The following is a 15,455-nucleotide window of genomic DNA, read 5'->3' as shown; positions in this document are numbered from 1 at the left end:
TTCTTGAGTCATCTCTATTGACATACGATTGGTGTACTGTTGCAAATTTCATATAAACACGTCATTAAATATAATAAATAAAACTTGATTTTTAAGAAAGAAATCCATGAGTCCTATTTCAATATTTAGATCATATGATAGTAATTCCCACCTGGAAGATTATAGATTATATGGAGTGCAGCATCCTCAAAAAGTGTAATATCTCATATTATATATATATATATATATATATATATATGCATACTTCTTTATCCACCTTATGTTTATCCTCCCTCAGGTTCATGAACTTTATATATCTATGCAGACAACTTTACTAAAATATACCGGTAATAAGTCAATTTATGCAAATATTATGACTGAAACATGAGATATTGTATAACACGATCATAACTTCAACAAGTCATCACCAAGAATTCCCGAAATTGTAATCACAAATAGACCATAATAATATATAAACAGTGTGATGGTGAAATAGTTGAAGATGACACAGTTCACTTCGATCGTAATATACAGTATGGAACGAGGTCGAAAAACGGAGTCGGATTCGTACTGGCAACGTTGTCTTGTCTCGTGGTCGGACTTTGAGAGCTTCTTTATGGTGTTTGGTAACATGTCGTTGCCACCAAAATCTGATGACTGAAATAATCGATTAGCCTTTGTTTGATCGTTATTGAAATCTTTCTGATTGCCAGAGAGGTTGCTGAGTTGGATGGACGAAAAATGTTTATATTTATATAAATTACAAATATTAGATCGATATTTTTCTTTTTTGTTTATTCATCCTCGCTGGCAGAACCTTCTAGAAAAGAATTATCATCTATAAAACTTTAAAATGTTTTGTATTCATAATAATATCTTATTTACTTAATAAACTTTTTGGGAACTCGGTTGAAATGAGTTCAAAAATTCTGATTTTTTTATGGATTTATGATTGAGTGTTAGATTATGTGGTCATATTTAATTAGGTAAAATATATTATAGATATGATTGAATTCTGATTATGATTATTGATTAATAAAAAAAAAATTTATATTATAATAGGATTCCTAGGATATCCTTATTGGAGGAACTCTTCTAATATCTTATCTTAGACTCTTTGCTTTTGTTTATAAATAGATATGATCTCTAAGAGCTAAATAGAAGTATTTCATTTAGATCCGATGATGATACGCCTGTAGATCAGATAATATTTATTCTTCTAAATAACAACGAAAGGTATGCATCGTAATATTGTTTAAATCCATTATTATTTGATTTTAAATTTTGACATAAAAGTCTTTTCGTATTATAGATAATATGATTATAAATTTTATGCTAACAATATGATGTTCATATGTTAATTTTACTTTAGATATTTAATTAAAAAATATTTTATCTCACCTAACCTCATTGATTTTTATCACGAATATAATTGATTTTATCTAAATCGTACAATATTCTTGTATATCTATATACAAAGAGTTTGTATTTTCAAAACCTCTTATGATCTCTTAATAACTTACGATCCCATAAGCGTTTAACGTAGAGGCAACTATCAACATACTTACTATTCTTGGACAGCATTATATCAACTTATAATCTCTTAAGAACTTACGTATTTACATACTTCATTGCAACATGCACGCGACGTCTCAGTGTGATGAAAATAGTCGGAGATGACATAGAACACCTAAATTATAATACACGGTATCAGCCGTAGCAGTACACAAAGACCCGACAAGGACAAATTGGTAATCACATCTTTGGCTTCTTGTTCTTTCTACCTGCCCTTAGCTTGTTCAGTTAATCTGCCACATCTTTGCTGACTTCTCCTCTTGCTTGGTAGCGTAAGGTCGTCACCAAAATCTCACGTGGTGGATTATGCTGTCGAACGTAAGAGTCCATTTTACACTTCACCATGATCAAACTAAAAGCTCCATCATTATATATATATATACATATAAAGTGGTCATGGATTAGGTTACCGAGACACGTCAACAAATTTAATGGTTACTGTGCATCGTATGGATCTCGTACGAGGTGACGGCTATAGAAAATATATTGCAAGAAGAAAGCAACCTAACATGGTATACTTTTCATCTCCTTCACCTAATGATCATGAATGTTTCAGAGCCTGCTTCTCTATATATACCCGTCTCTTCCAGGCCACTGTATCACGGCACCAGGTAATCCCATCCATCTAAGAGATTACAGATGGCCGCCGAAATGTTTCTCCTTGTTCTCCTCGCCATGGCTTCCTCTCTTGCAATGGCTTCTGATCCTAGCCAACTTCAAGACTTCTGTGTCGCAGATATGGAGTCTAAAGGTATTCATAGTATCCAGATTAATTTCCTTCGGTGCGTTTGTTCTCCTGATGCATGTTTACCGACCGAGTTTGCTTCTTCCTTCTGCTGTTGCAGTGCGGGTGAATGGATTCGTCTGCAAGGACCCCATGGTTGTGAAAGCCGACGACTTCTCTCTTTCTGGCCTCGACATGCCTGGCGATACAAGAGACAACAAGTTGGGGTTCAAAGTCACGCCTGCCAACGTGATCCAGATTCCAGGACTCAACACCCTCGGCATCTCCATGGTTCGCATCGACTACATCCCCAATGGCCTCAACCCGCCCCACACTCACCCCCGTGCCACCGAGATCCTCACCGTCATAGAGGGACAGCTCTTGGTCGGCTTCGTCACATCCAACAGCGACGACGGCAACCGTCTCTTCACCAAGATGCTGAAGAAGGGTGATGTGTTCGTGTTCCCTCAAGGCCTCATCCACTTCCAGTTCAACCCTGGGCACACCAACACCTTCGCCATCGGTGCTCTCAGCAGCCAAAACCCTGGCACCATCACCATCGCCGATGCTGTGTTCGGGTCGAATCCCCCCATCTCGGATGAAATCCTCGCCAAGGCTTTCCAAGTGGACAAGAAGACCGTCGACTGGCTTCAGGCTCAGTTCGCGAAGAAAAACTAGTCGGAGGAATCAAATAAGCTGCACTCTTAGCTCCTGTGTTTTGGTGTCAATAAGCAAACAGTGGACTACCTGTTTGCATTTGCTATTGTAATGGAATTAAGCAGCCTTTCTATGTTATGAAAAGCACGTATGAAGTGCGTCATGTTTCAGAATTCGTGAGTATCTTTATTAGCGTATTATCGCATAGTTGATAGGCTTTACGAATTAACTATCTCCCACCGGAAGATCATAGGATAGAGTGCAACATTCCATATTATATGCATACTTTTATCCACGTTATCTCTATCCTCTTTGAGCTTCGTAAACTTTATATATTCATGTGGATTTATTTACTAAAATACATCAATTATAAGTTAATTTACGCAACAATCATAATACCAAAAAAATCCCGAAATAACTTAGGAAAGTTATTACCTCGAGTTGTAGGACAAACAAGGTTGTATAACGAGGGATGAGATTTCAGAGATCAACTGTTCATAATCTGATATACAAATAGTCCCATTACAGGATAGAAATACCTTTTGGGCCAAAACTATTCATAATCTGATATACAAATAGTCCCATTACTAGTATGTTCTTTTCATACCCATCTCCGACATCTTTGCGAAACTTCCCACGACTTTGGTAGCGTTATGTCATCCTAGAAATCTAGCTTGGACTATTTTGTTCATTCAATGGATCCACCACTTGCGTTCATTTACTTCTTCAGCGTGCCCTAATGAAGAGCTCGGTCATTGCTGACGACACACACATACATATATTAACGTTGACGAGATCAAGTGGACACTATGCAATCTTGGAGAACTGGGTGTGGATTTGGTTGGCCATACTGAGTCGGATAGTGAGTCTTTTTGTGTTAAGCAAGGAAGGCAAGCAATCACTGCGACTCTGTCAAAAAGCTTCATGCCCAGCAAGCAGATGGCACCCAACACGTTATACATTTCAACTCTTTCACCTAATGATCAAGAACGTCTCGGAGCCTACTGCTTCTCCATGTGTATCATTCTCCTTCAACCATTTGTATCACAGCACCAAGCAACTTCATCCACCCTAAAGCCTACGGATGGCTGCCAAAATCCTTCTCATTGCTCTCCTTGCCTTGGCTGCCTCTCATGCATTGGCTTCTGATCCTAGTCCTCTTCAAGACTTCTGCGTCGCTGATATGAACTCCAAAGCCGTTGAGAAAAATTATTATGGTGAAATTTTTTTTTTTTTTTTTTTTTTATCAAAATAGATTATTCATCAAAATATCAATTTATTATCGAAAGTAAATATTAATTAGAGCAACATAAACAGTAGAATAATAAATCAATTACAAAATAAGACATCGAATATTTTACGTGAAAAATTCAATCCAGAAAAAAATCATAAGACCGAAGTCTACTTCAAACTTCCATCGTCACCAATAAATAATGATAATAGGTTTATAATAAATCTTTTCCAGAATAACTAGAGGATCATAATAATATCAAAAACACATATCTTGATTCAATAATAACATATCATCAAATGTATTTTAAGTCTCACCAAGTAAATATAGCAGAAAAGTATCTCAAAGAGGATAAACTGTATATCGACATCATTAAACTTATGGATTTTTCATATAAAATTTAGACTAAAATCGATGAAGTTTAACTGATTGATTGTCTAACAAAAACCTCAAAATTATATATTTTTATTTTTTTAATAAATCAGATTTGAACTGAATGCCCAAATCAACCGTCCAAGCCCACCTATGGGCTGAGCCCAACAAAAGGTACCATGTTTCATCAACCTTATTCGATGATGATAATATTTGCCATTTGGACCTTTTTATGTTCCCATGGCTATCCTGATGCACGTTTACTGATCGAGTTTTATTCTTACTGCTGCAGTGCTGGTGAATGGATTCGTCTGCAAGGACCCCAAGGTTGTGAAAACCGACGACTTCTCTCTGTCTGGCCTCGACATGCCCGGCGATACAGGAAACAAGTTGGGGTTCAATGTCACGCCAGCCAACGTTAACCAGATTCCAGGACTGAATACCCTCGGTATCTCCATGGTTCGCATCGACTACGTCCCCAAAGGCCTCAACCCGCCCCACACTCACCCTCGTGCCACCGAGATATTCACCGTCATAGAAGGACAGCTCTTCGTCGGCTTCGTCACCTCCAACGGTGAGGACGGCAACCGTCTCTTCACCAAGATGCTGAAGAAGGGTGATGTGTTTGTGCTCCCTCGAGGCCTCATCCACTTCCAGTTCAACCCTGGGTACACCAACACCGTCGCCATCGGTGCTCTCAGTAGCCAAAACCCTGGCACCATCACCATCGCCGACGCTGTGTTCGGGTCTAAGCCACCCATCTCCGACGATGTTCTCGCCAAGGCTTTCCAGGTGGACAAGAAGACCGTCGACTGGCTTCAAGCTCAGTTCTAAATTGGGCACCAACAATTGAAGAAGCAACATCACTGCAGCTTCTTCATATCCATGTTAACACTCCAATAAGCAAACAATTGCAGTCAGCTGTTTGCATGTTGTTTTCCCTACAGTGAAACAATAATACTCTTTGATCTTATGCTACTAAATGAAGTACGTCTGTCACTCACTGCCTCTTTCAATCAAATTGTATTGATAGAATACGAAAACGAGTTATTTTTGTCGGCATATGCAATTTTGCCTTTAATTTTTTTAGCTTAACTTAACCATGGTTTGCGGTCGCCTTCCTCTCCGGCACGCCCGCGCCCTATCATTGTGCTGTGACGGGCACATCTGGGCTTATCTATACCGTCGAATTAGTATCCTAGGCGGGAGCGTCCTTATAATTAGTCTCCGCGGCACGGAAACGACTCTCGTTCTGGTCACCGCGACGCTCCATCTAAATTTTGAATGGACGGCGGAGGCTGTGGAGGACCATGATCATCGGTTGATCGCTACATTTACAGCGTGCGGTAAGATACTGCAGGTGTGGAGATCTTAGAGTCCCCACTATAAAAGGCTGCTCCGGATCTCAAATCTTGAGCTGCCGCTTTCTCCGCCTTCAATTGCTCCCCTCCTCTGCTTCTGATCTCTCGTTCTCTCCTCGGCGATCCGGATCCCTAGCCCTATCGAGCGCTCCGGCCAGCGGCGGCGAAGATGAGGGAGATCCTCCACGTCCAGGGCGGGCAGTGCGGGAACCAGATCGGGGCCAAGTTCTGGGAGGTGATCTGCGACGAGCACGGCATCGACGGCACCGGGAAGTACACTGGTGACTCCGAACTCCAGCTGGAAAGGATCAATGTCTACTACAACGAGGCCAGCGGCGGACGCTACGTTCCTCGCGCTGTGCTCATGGATCTCGAGCCTGGGACCATGGACTCTGTCAGATCCGGGCCCATCGGCCAGATCTTCAGGCCTGACAACTTCGTATTCGGCCAGTCCGGCGCCGGGAACAATTGGGCCAAGGGGCACTACACCGAGGGCGCCGAGCTCATCGACTCGGTCCTCGACGTGGTCAGGAAGGAAGCCGAGAACTGCGACTGCTTGCAGGGTATTCCTCTTTCTTTCGTTCTTCTTTCGAAGTCGGTATGTTTTTTTTGTAGATCTTGTGTTATTTCGGTGGGAGCTTCTAATTGAGTGTCGGTTAGTGCGTATAGATATCCATAAGTCTTTCAGATCTCTTATAAGCATGGACAAAGTTTTGTCCTTTTATGGTTATTTTATTGCCTTACGTCTTTTTGCATGAGATCTGGGTGTATTAAGGGTTCCTGATAAAGTAATCTCGGGATCTTTATTCTGCAATTTTTTTTCCATTAATCTAGAGGGCTTCGATCTAACAAATGAAAACATACTGTGATTATTTTGCTGCTCTACACATGTACTACAGCATTTTTGTTGTTTTTTTGGTCTTCTATTATCAAAGTAGCCTGCAGAATTTATTGATTTTGACAAGAAATCTGAAGTCTCAACAGATCTTCCATTTATAATATTTAGAAATTGGAATGAGGTTAATAATCAAGCCTGTGAATTTGGTACATCAAGCTTTTAATTGACCTGTTCTTGTGATTTTTGTTCAAACGATAAAGAGTGAAATGGTGTTTTGTAATTATGACCTATCCAAGTTAGGACCTGTCAAGATAAGTGAAATGGAAATTACAAGACTTGAATTTTCCCTCTTTTCTCATTTCTTGGTTTAGCCTATTGGGTTGTCTAGGACTTCATGCTTTGCTGAAATTGAATTTTCAGCTACAAGTACTTGGTCATGTAAAAGGGTAGAGTCCGCTGTTTACATGTCTAAATACTGTTATATGTTCGATTGGGAATAGAATTTACTAGTGGCACCTGTTCATTTGCTTCTCTAGCTTTGATCAACTTGAAACAAATCAAAGATATTTCAACTTTCATCTTGCCTTTTTGTGGTGATCACTATTCGATCCGCATATACCATAGAGAAATATAGAATTTGTGCTGTCTAAAGAGTACATCTATGAACTCTGCTGTCGGTCAATTCTTACAGAGTGGATAAGTTCTTATGGATGTTGATTGGTAAAATTTGACTTTTGGTCTCCTAAGCGGTACAGAAGAAAAGTTATGAATGGCTCCCAAAGTTTCTCAGTCATGATGCTGAGAACTCGGTCCCCTCTTGCATAGATTTTTGTTGATATCAGCTGCAGAAAAAATTACAGTGGCTTCTCTGTCTAATAAGTTCTGGTCTTCATTTGCAAGCATATGTCAGATTTTATTTGTCTTTTGCCCCTTCTTGTTTATGTGGTGTTCTATGTACTTAATGCTGCAAGCAAAACTGCGACCCTGCTGTTTAATCTTTAAACTATTTTGTTGCCCTGCAGGCTTCCAAGTGTGCCACTCATTGGGAGGAGGGACTGGATCTGGCATGGGCACCCTTCTTATCTCTAAGATCAGGGAGGAATACCCAGATAGAATGATGCTCACATTCTCTGTATTCCCATCACCAAAGGTGTCTGATACAGTTGTGGAGCCATACAACGCTACCCTCTCAGTTCATCAGCTTGTTGAGAATGCTGATGAGTGTATGGTCCTTGACAATGAAGCATTGTACGATATCTGCTTTCGCACTCTGAAGCTTGCAAATCCTACTTGTGAGTACTATCTGCATATCCATGTATTCTCTTTTATGCTATTTAAAGAATCATTTTTTTAAAATTTGTCTAAATTAAGAAGATGGGGATGTCCTGATGCGCTTCTTTGTTTTTACTAAAATTAAATATGTAATGCCTTGCTACAAGAATAACCGTAGTTGCTTATCTTTTCCATGCCTCTTTTACATTTTTTATTACCTTTTTCTTCTTTTGTGTCTTTCTGGGAGCAATCAGTCATCTTGTGCTTCAACATGCCTTTTCTTTGTTTACAAGTACAACATTCCTATGTAAATGCAGTTCAAGTTTTCCATTTTGTTGGCCTAGATTTTTTATACACTTTATTAAGTTCAAAATACATTTGCAATTTGCATTGTTTCTTTGACATTGCTGATCCTTTTCATGTTTCAGTTGGCGATCTTAATCACCTGATCTCTGCTACAATGAGTGGTGTAACATGCTGCCTTCGATTCCCTGGGCAGCTTAATTCCGACCTCCGGAAGCTTGCTGTAAATCTCATCCCTTTTCCCCGCCTCCACTTCTTTATGGTAGGGTTTGCACCCTTGACCTCCAGGGGCTCACAGCAGTACCGGGCCCTCACAGTTCCTGAATTGACCCAGCAAATGTGGGATGCCAAGAACATGATGTGTGCTGCTGATCCCCGTCATGGCCGGTACTTAACTGCCTCTGCCATGTTCCGTGGGAAGATGAGCACGAAGGAAGTTGATGAGCAGATGCTCAATGTTCAGAATAAGAACTCTTCCTACTTCGTGGAGTGGATACCAAACAATGTCAAGTCGAGCGTGTGTGACATTCCACCCAAGGGGCTGAAGATGGCTTCCACTTTCATCGGGAACTCAACGTCCATCCAGGAGATGTTCAGAAGGGTCAGCGAGCAGTTCACAGCCATGTTCAGGAGGAAGGCTTTCTTGCATTGGTACACTGGAGAGGGCATGGACGAGATGGAGTTTACAGAGGCCGAGAGCAATATGAATGATCTGGTGGCGGAGTACCAACAGTACCAAGATGCAACAGCAGACGATGAAGAATACGAGGAAGAGGAAGAGGAGATGGCAGAGTGATCCTAAGAAATGTTGCATTTGGTTTGTACTAGTAGACCCAGTTCTATGTTTGTATGGTTGTCTTCCCCTTTTTCTCGTCGATGTGATGATATGTTGGGATATGCAGTGCCTCCACGTGTTTGTGTTGTACACTTATCTGGTTTTTTTTTGTCTGCACCTGACTTTTCTTAGCACGCAAAAATTAAAAGTCGAGAATGTTGTATGTGTAAGGTTGTTCGAGATATTTTCGTAGTGAAAACAAAAATCTCTCGAGGTGTTTCTTGTACGAAGATCGAATTCGGAAGATGTTTTTCGATGACAGTCAGGTCGAATGCTATCCTCCTCTATCGTCTGACCAACGGTCTAACGATAGAGGAGGGTAGCTAGCATTGGCCAAGCATGAGTGTCGAGGATGAGGATAGACTAACCTAAGAGTGAGAGGAGCGGGCATCACTAGGTCCAGATGACAAAAGAGGAATTGGAACCGGAACCGAACGGTTCCTCAGTTCGAAACCGTTGACCAGTTTCAATTCTAGTTTTGACTGATTCGGTTTATGGTCAGAAACCTTCATCTCTTCAATCCATAGCTGTAGCAATTAGCAAATTGCGGTTGCAAACATCATCAGAACAGCTGACACTGCCACAAAAACGATTCAACTACCCTAGAAAACACAAAAGATAGTCTCTCTCACAACGTTTGGTTAGCGTTCCTTTGTGACAGTCACAACCAAGCATGCACACACCCTGCAGCGTTTGTGGTTTCCACTGCAGTGGTTTCACAACATGTACAAAACAAAGCATTACATGAACAAGCATGGCGAACACTACTGCAACGTGTTCACATCGATCGTATGTTGCTTACCGAGATAGTAAGCTTCTGTTTCTTTTCCTATGCCTTGTTTCTAACGTATGCGAGGTTCTGCAGCTCCTCAAATGCATCCATCGTCTCTGCATCGAACCCTCCGGCAAACTGCGATGCAGACACTTAACCTCAGCATATAATCATCAAAAACATGATCTTTTCATTGTGAACAAGTCAAATGTCCCCTTGTTTCGATATTTCATGCCCTTTTAAGATTGTAATCGAAAAGGATTTCTTTATATTTTCTCAGTTTGGCCACTGAAACTTAGTCCAAGGCAACAATCCATGAACAAAATAAATCAATTGTTTGAGGAGGTACCCAAAAATTTCTACATCCTTATCGACCGTATCGAATAGGCATTGTCAAGAACACAGTATAAAGAGGAGAGCCAGAGCCAAAGTTCTTAACTAGGAAGCAGTAGAAACCCCAAAACCAGACTTACATTCTACAATGAAATATTTTTTGACCATCAACCATTTATTTACCATGTTATTGTAAGTAAATTCTGTTCTCCACAATTTACTCAAGCATAATGTTATTGGCAATGACGTTTATGCAGGTTGAATTTTTTGGTTTATTTACTGAACAAAAGTAGAAATGGCAACCTACAATAATTATAGCATTAAAGATTCTGAAAGCCACCAAGATCAAATCTATTGAGAAAACATTGGTTACTATACTCCATCGGTTATCTTCACATACCTGATGAATTCTGAAAGCAAATCTCACTCCCTGAAGAAGCATATACTCCAAAGCGGGATCTTTGTTGGAGACTCCCATCGTCTGGAGTTCTGTTGCTACTCTTTTCATATACATCTTAGCTAACTTTACCGATCCGAATTTTATCTGCAACCATCCAACTGAAGGAATCACTAGGAAGCAAGTTAAGATTAAACATTCGAATACATTCCAGTCCTTTCATTTTAACAAAGAAATGGCTGCATAAACCAAATGTTGCCAAGAAGGTTTAAAATGAATGAAAAGTTTGCAATTGCAGTAGTACAGCTCATTGGATGAACAAAGACAAGACCGCATCTTTAGAATAAGTAGCCTTCGATTAATTTATTATGTATAGCCATTGATGATGTGCTGAGAATTTGTACCTTGCTAATGATACCACAATCCAGCATCCAATCTGTCGGTATCTGGAATTCCTTACAATGGCTTATCATCACATCTCTTGTGCGAAAAAGATTATAAATGTTTCGCTCCATCCTTTTTTTCCATGAGAAAATGAATCAGATTGGTGTCAATTACACAATAAACATGGATTTTAAAGAGTAATGTGATTCAAGAAAGCACTAAATGGTCTTACTTTTCGGATAATGCAACCATTTTCTTCAATGCAACATCACAAGGTAGACGAGGATCGTCCTTATAATTTGTAACTTCAGACTCCAGTTTCTTCATATCACGATATCCGAAAGCTGCTTCTCGCAGAGTGTCAGCTTTCTTCTCAGGCCAATCAAAGTGCTTCAACACTGCCCGCTCATCAACCTTCGAAAAATAAAGGCAAATTGATTTAGAGGTTCTTCAAAACTGCCAGGCTACAAAGGAAGTGTTGATCAAGTATGCTCACAAGAAAGCACAATTCGTCATCAAGCCACTTCACGAATGCAACAACATCTTCAATGTCATGATATGCAGCATCGTTAACCTCCTTTATCAGGGACTTCACGAATTCACCTTGTGTTTCGACATCTGCCTTTATCTGGTTGCAGAAGAAAGAGGAGAAGAAGATAAATATTATGCTTCAAATGTACTAAAAACACACTTAGTTCGGAAATAATAGTGATCGGTTGTGTCTCATACGGCAAGCAGATGGGAGGATCGGTTCTCTATTTCACCAATCATGCTGCTGCGGACATTTGCAACGTTAAGGACATCACAAATTCCTCCACCAGAAGGATCCTTCTTTGAGTCTCTTCTCATGAGTGAATGGTACAATTCTGCCACCTGTGGGGCTCTCTGCACCAACCCTGTCTTTCTTGTGGAGGACTTTCGAAAAGCAGGCGGCGGTGGTGGTGGTGGAGGCGGCGGCGGCAGTGGAACCGTCCCATCTGCCTTTGTTACATTAGGAACCGAATTGGAAGGCCTTGGAGGAGGCTTGGGAATTCGGAGTGCACGTTTTTCAACATCCAAAGATGCAACCTTGAAACTTTCTGGTTTGCTTGCAGAGAATCTTGGACTTTGAGTGCCGAGCAGATCATATTTTTGCACAAGAAGCAAGTGCTTATCCCTTGTTGGATGACAATCTCCAGGAGTAAATGTTTCATCATGTAATTCCTTGGAAGAAACAAAACTATCAGATTGTCTTCTCTTGTTAATTGCAATGTCTTCTACCGTTCTCTTCGGTCCGCTGATAGAGTGTCTTCGCGAGGGGCTTCTCCCTTCCTTGGCCTCTATCCAGTCTTTATCCAACAGTGTTTCACAATCTATATGTTGGTATTCTTCATTGTTTTCAGACCATTTCACAAGCTTTTTGATGAGGCCTGCTCGGTTAGAATTACATACTTCGAGAGGTGCAGATTTGTCTGAGTTGTCGTCTTGATCAGCTGTTGTCATGATGACTCTGTCACAGCTCTTGCTGTCAAACTGATCATCTAAATCCGAGGTCTTACTGAGTGATTTGTCTGAGTTGCTGAGTTCATGGCGCAAGCATGAATTGACCCAACGAAGGTAAGCAAGTTCCTCAACTTCATTGAGCCTACTCATCTGCAGACCCTCGACTTGTTTGCTTAGGCACTCATTTGTGTGCTTTAACAGTAATGCTTCAGCTTGAACCTTCGCCAGCACATCACTCTGCATGCATTACATAGAGAGAGAGAGAGAGAGAGAGTGAGGGAGAGGGAGGGAAACTAAGATCAGTATTCTTGAAAGAGATAGAGCTCATAACATTAACATGAAAGAATTACTAGTTATAGTACCTCAGTAACCTTTGCGAGAGCAGCAAGTTGGGATTCAGCAGAGGAAAGCCTAAATGCTAGATTTCGCTTCTGAAACTGGAGCTCCTTGTTCAGCCGGCGCAGCTCAAGAACCTCGATCTCTAAATTCTTGTATGATGGCTTCTGTATCTGTGCACATGAATCAGCTCCTTGGGAGTTTTGCAGGCTCGAAGTCAAAGAGGCCAATTGTTCCGAAAGGTTCATTTTTTCAGCTTCCAATGAACCGACTCTCGATGTGAGCTTCTCAATTTCGATTCTCTTTGAGTCAACTTCTTTCTCAAGCTCCAGAGCTCTTGGGTTTTCCTTGTACTGAAGCAGCTCAGACTGCAATGTCGATTCTCTGTCTTTAGCCTCTCGAAGGAGTTCTCTCAAGCGATCCAGCTCCAGAAATAGGTCATGAGAAGCAGCGGATGTAATCCGATGGGAATCAATCGCATGAGGATGAACTTGAGCAGCATTAGCTGAGCATGGCAAGTCACCTACAAGAGATCGTCTAACCCGAGAATGGTATGGCACAGAGTGGCTCTTCTGACTTGAGATATCTGAGCTAGCAATAGATTGCTTCTTGTTGGCAATTGACGTCTGCTGTTTGGATTTCTTATCTGTGGTGAAGCCTTTGACAAAGTGGGATCCCCACGACGAAGAAGACTTCGGCTTTACAGGATTCCCACTGGATTTAGTGTTGGTGCTCATAATTTGATTATGGTCAGAGCACTTGGCAAACTTTGTTCGGGCATTGGACGAAATATCTTCTCTCATTTTGAATCCAGCACGAGCCCAGCAAGCTAAAATTCACTGGCACAATTATTCATGATTTAGCAAAGATGAACAATATCCTGAAAAATCTAACAAAAAAGAAGAAAAAATAATTTCCTGAGAACACGATCATGCATCGCTTCTATCGAAAAGCTTCCTGTACTTGAACAATTGCATAAGCCAGGACTCGGTGAGTTACGAACAACAATAAAGAATCCGATTTTACTCATATAGCATGATGGTTCCAGTCATAGTTATCAAGAATCCGACTCAAAAGGATTCATATGATGGCATGAAATCAATTCCTACTTGGGGAACAAAGAAATTGCAACCAAGAGAAACTGAAGGTTGGTTAATTGTATGTGCTGATAGCCATCAAGAAAAGGTTTTCTCCATATGAATAATTCATCATCTACTATCTTAAAGATAACGAGACACAAATATATTACTGTATGAAAATGATGGAGAAGCAAGTTGTTCGCTTTCCATGCCTTGTAATTCAACCTAGTCAAGTTGCTAACCGTCGATGGGTCTTCACATCATAACAAGCAAGAAAGAGACTAAAGAAGAAGAAGAGAAACTAAAAGAAACAGGCAATGACATTTCTTGAAGAAGTGGGAAAAGCCCATACATGAAATTAAAACTTACCAAAATCCCAAATTAACGCTGTAGGAACTTTCTACTCTGCAAAAGCCCGCAACCATCACAAAGGAACTAAATTGATCTTTCTACTACCCGAACAAAAACTTTTAGGTCGGTGACACAGGCAAAAACATCAACTACAAATCCCATTTGGAGGAAACATCATAAAGCTCCAACCTTGACGCTTTCCAAGAACCAGGACGAAACCTAAATCCCCAAACCGGGCAGAGAAAGACGTACCTTAGCTATATGCAAGCTCCATGTCGCGAAGAAAGATCGGGTCGCCACGATCTTGCAACCGGGAATCGGGGTTCGATCGAGGGGGTCTTCTCGAGAATCGGGAGTCTGCTGCAGCTCCAGAACAACCCCGAAGGAACCCCCGACGAGCGGAGCGGGCTTAAGACCTTTCGCCGCCACAAAGCGTTGGTCTCCGATCCCTGTCCTGATTTATAGCTCTCTTCATCTTTGGAGCGGATTTCACGACACGATACGCCGAGCTCGAGGGTTCTGTCCGCTCCTTCGTTGGGAACGGCGAGAGGGTAAGGAGGGAGGCGAGGAAAGCTGAGTACGGGAAGAGTTCGCTTTTTGAGGTCGTTTGAAAGTTTGAAATTTGAAACGATACAAGTAGCCGTAGGGGATGTTAGCGGGTCCGATTCGACTTAACCCGAACCCCGTGTAAGATGAGAATTTCCGGACCCGACCGGTCCCGAATCCGATAAGAGCATGAGCGGATCAAACTTTGCAGCGCATTTTAATTGGATTCGGATTCATTGACTTCGGTCATGTCGAATTTGCCCGATTTGATTTGAAATCGGTGCACCCATTGCAATCCTCATCTTCTGCCAATGAACATAATTCAGCATCATTGCCAAGAAAGGGATCATCCGAATTCAGACACAGCCATCAGCATCATCATCCACTGATGAGATGATGAGTGGATGGCATGAAGCACAGGTCAAGTCTCGACTATTCTTGCAATGGAAAAGCTTGCCCGATTGACTTGACCTCAATCGAACATGGAGCGAAGGAGATAACTCCGGAGCAGCGGCACAAGCATGGACGCGCGGAGGTCAGCCGGCATCTTTACACACTCTCTCTTCTTGCTTTCGCTTTGGGTTCTTTGTGTGACCTTTCCATCAGGAGAGAAGGTGTGCCTTCAATT

At 41.3% G+C, this 15,455-nt stretch overlaps 4 protein-coding genes across 5 annotated transcripts; 3 read left to right on the top strand and 1 right to left on the bottom strand.

Annotated features, from left to right (window-relative positions):
- Window positions 1-2,144: 2,144 nt before the first annotated feature.
- LOC135674682 (putative germin-like protein 2-1) lies at window positions 2,145-3,108 on the top strand. Its single transcript, XM_065184763.1, has 2 exons — window positions 2,145-2,305; window positions 2,400-3,108. The coding sequence occupies exons 1-2, from the start codon at window positions 2,194-2,196 to the stop codon at window positions 2,954-2,956; spliced, it is 669 nt and encodes a 222-aa protein (XP_065040835.1). The 5' UTR covers window positions 2,145-2,193; the 3' UTR covers window positions 2,957-3,108.
- A 1,726-nt stretch (window positions 3,109-4,834) lies between these two features.
- LOC135675179 (germin-like protein 12-1) lies at window positions 4,835-5,544 on the top strand. Its single transcript, XM_065185453.1, has one exon. It carries the CDS (start codon window positions 4,905-4,907, stop codon window positions 5,370-5,372), a length of 468 nt encoding a protein of 155 aa, XP_065041525.1. The 5' UTR covers window positions 4,835-4,904; the 3' UTR covers window positions 5,373-5,544.
- Window positions 5,545-5,948: 404 nt separating this feature from the next.
- Window positions 5,949-9,373, top strand: LOC135674681 (tubulin beta chain-like). The gene is made up of 3 exons (XM_065184762.1): window positions 5,949-6,462; window positions 7,760-8,029; window positions 8,438-9,373. Exons 1-3 carry the CDS (start codon window positions 6,069-6,071, stop codon window positions 9,106-9,108), a joined length of 1,335 nt encoding a protein of 444 aa, XP_065040834.1. The 5' UTR covers window positions 5,949-6,068; the 3' UTR covers window positions 9,109-9,373.
- A 289-nt stretch (window positions 9,374-9,662) lies between these two features.
- On the bottom strand, window positions 9,663-14,870 carry LOC135674680 (protein CHUP1, chloroplastic-like). 2 transcript variants are annotated; one of them, XM_065184760.1, is made up of 8 exons: window positions 14,534-14,870; window positions 12,878-13,690; window positions 11,763-12,752; window positions 11,530-11,661; window positions 11,266-11,447; window positions 11,054-11,165; window positions 10,653-10,796; window positions 9,663-10,057 (listed from the first exon to the last, which is right to left on the bottom strand). In XM_065184760.1, the coding sequence occupies exons 2-8, from the start codon at window positions 13,652-13,654 to the stop codon at window positions 9,977-9,979; spliced, it is 2,418 nt and encodes an 805-aa protein (XP_065040832.1). In that variant the 5' UTR covers window positions 13,655-13,690; window positions 14,534-14,870; the 3' UTR covers window positions 9,663-9,976. The 2 variants fall into 2 exon arrangements, with proteins under 2 accessions (XP_065040832.1, XP_065040833.1); XM_065184761.1 differs by lacking the exon at window positions 9,663-10,057 and having other exon boundaries at window positions 10,685-10,810.
- Window positions 14,871-15,455: the final 585 nt, after the last annotated feature.

The sequence above is a fragment of the Musa acuminata genome, chromosome BXJ1-5, assembly GCF_036884655.1.
Source record: "Musa acuminata AAA Group cultivar baxijiao chromosome BXJ1-5, Cavendish_Baxijiao_AAA, whole genome shotgun sequence".
NCBI lineage: Eukaryota > Viridiplantae > Streptophyta > Magnoliopsida > Zingiberales > Musaceae > Musa > Musa acuminata.
Note: the sequence above shows the minus strand (reverse complement) of the source record. Positions and strands in the feature narration are given on the sequence as shown.

Bases quoted from the DNA above. Each gene is read 5' to 3' on its own strand.
- LOC135674682 (XM_065184763.1), top strand. From the start codon at position 2,194: ATGGCCGCCGAAATGTTTCTCCTTGTTCTCCTCGCCATGGCTTCCTCT. The intron at 2,306-2,399 runs GTATTCATAGTA...CTGCTGTTGCAG, and splicing joins CGCAGATATGGAGTCTAAAG to TGCGGGTGAATGGATTCGTC.
- LOC135675179 (XM_065185453.1), top strand. From the start codon at position 4,905: ATGCCCGGCGATACAGGAAACAAGTTGGGGTTCAATGTCACGCCAGCC.
- LOC135674681 (XM_065184762.1), top strand. From the start codon at position 6,069: ATGAGGGAGATCCTCCACGTCCAGGGCGGGCAGTGCGGGAACCAGATC. The intron at 6,463-7,759 runs GTATTCCTCTTT...GTTGCCCTGCAG, and splicing joins GAACTGCGACTGCTTGCAGG to GCTTCCAAGTGTGCCACTCA. The intron at 8,030-8,437 runs GTGAGTACTATC...TTCATGTTTCAG, and splicing joins GAAGCTTGCAAATCCTACTT to TTGGCGATCTTAATCACCTG.
- LOC135674680 (XM_065184760.1), bottom strand. From the start codon at position 13,654: ATGAGAGAAGATATTTCGTCCAATGCCCGAACAAAGTTTGCCAAGTGC. The intron at 11,662-11,762 runs GTATGAGACACA...TTCTGCAACCAG, and splicing joins GATCCTCCCATCTGCTTGCC to ATAAAGGCAGATGTCGAAAC. The intron at 10,797-11,053 runs GTACAAATTCTC...GGATGGTTGCAG, and splicing joins ATTGTGGTATCATTAGCAAG to ATAAAATTCGGATCGGTAAA.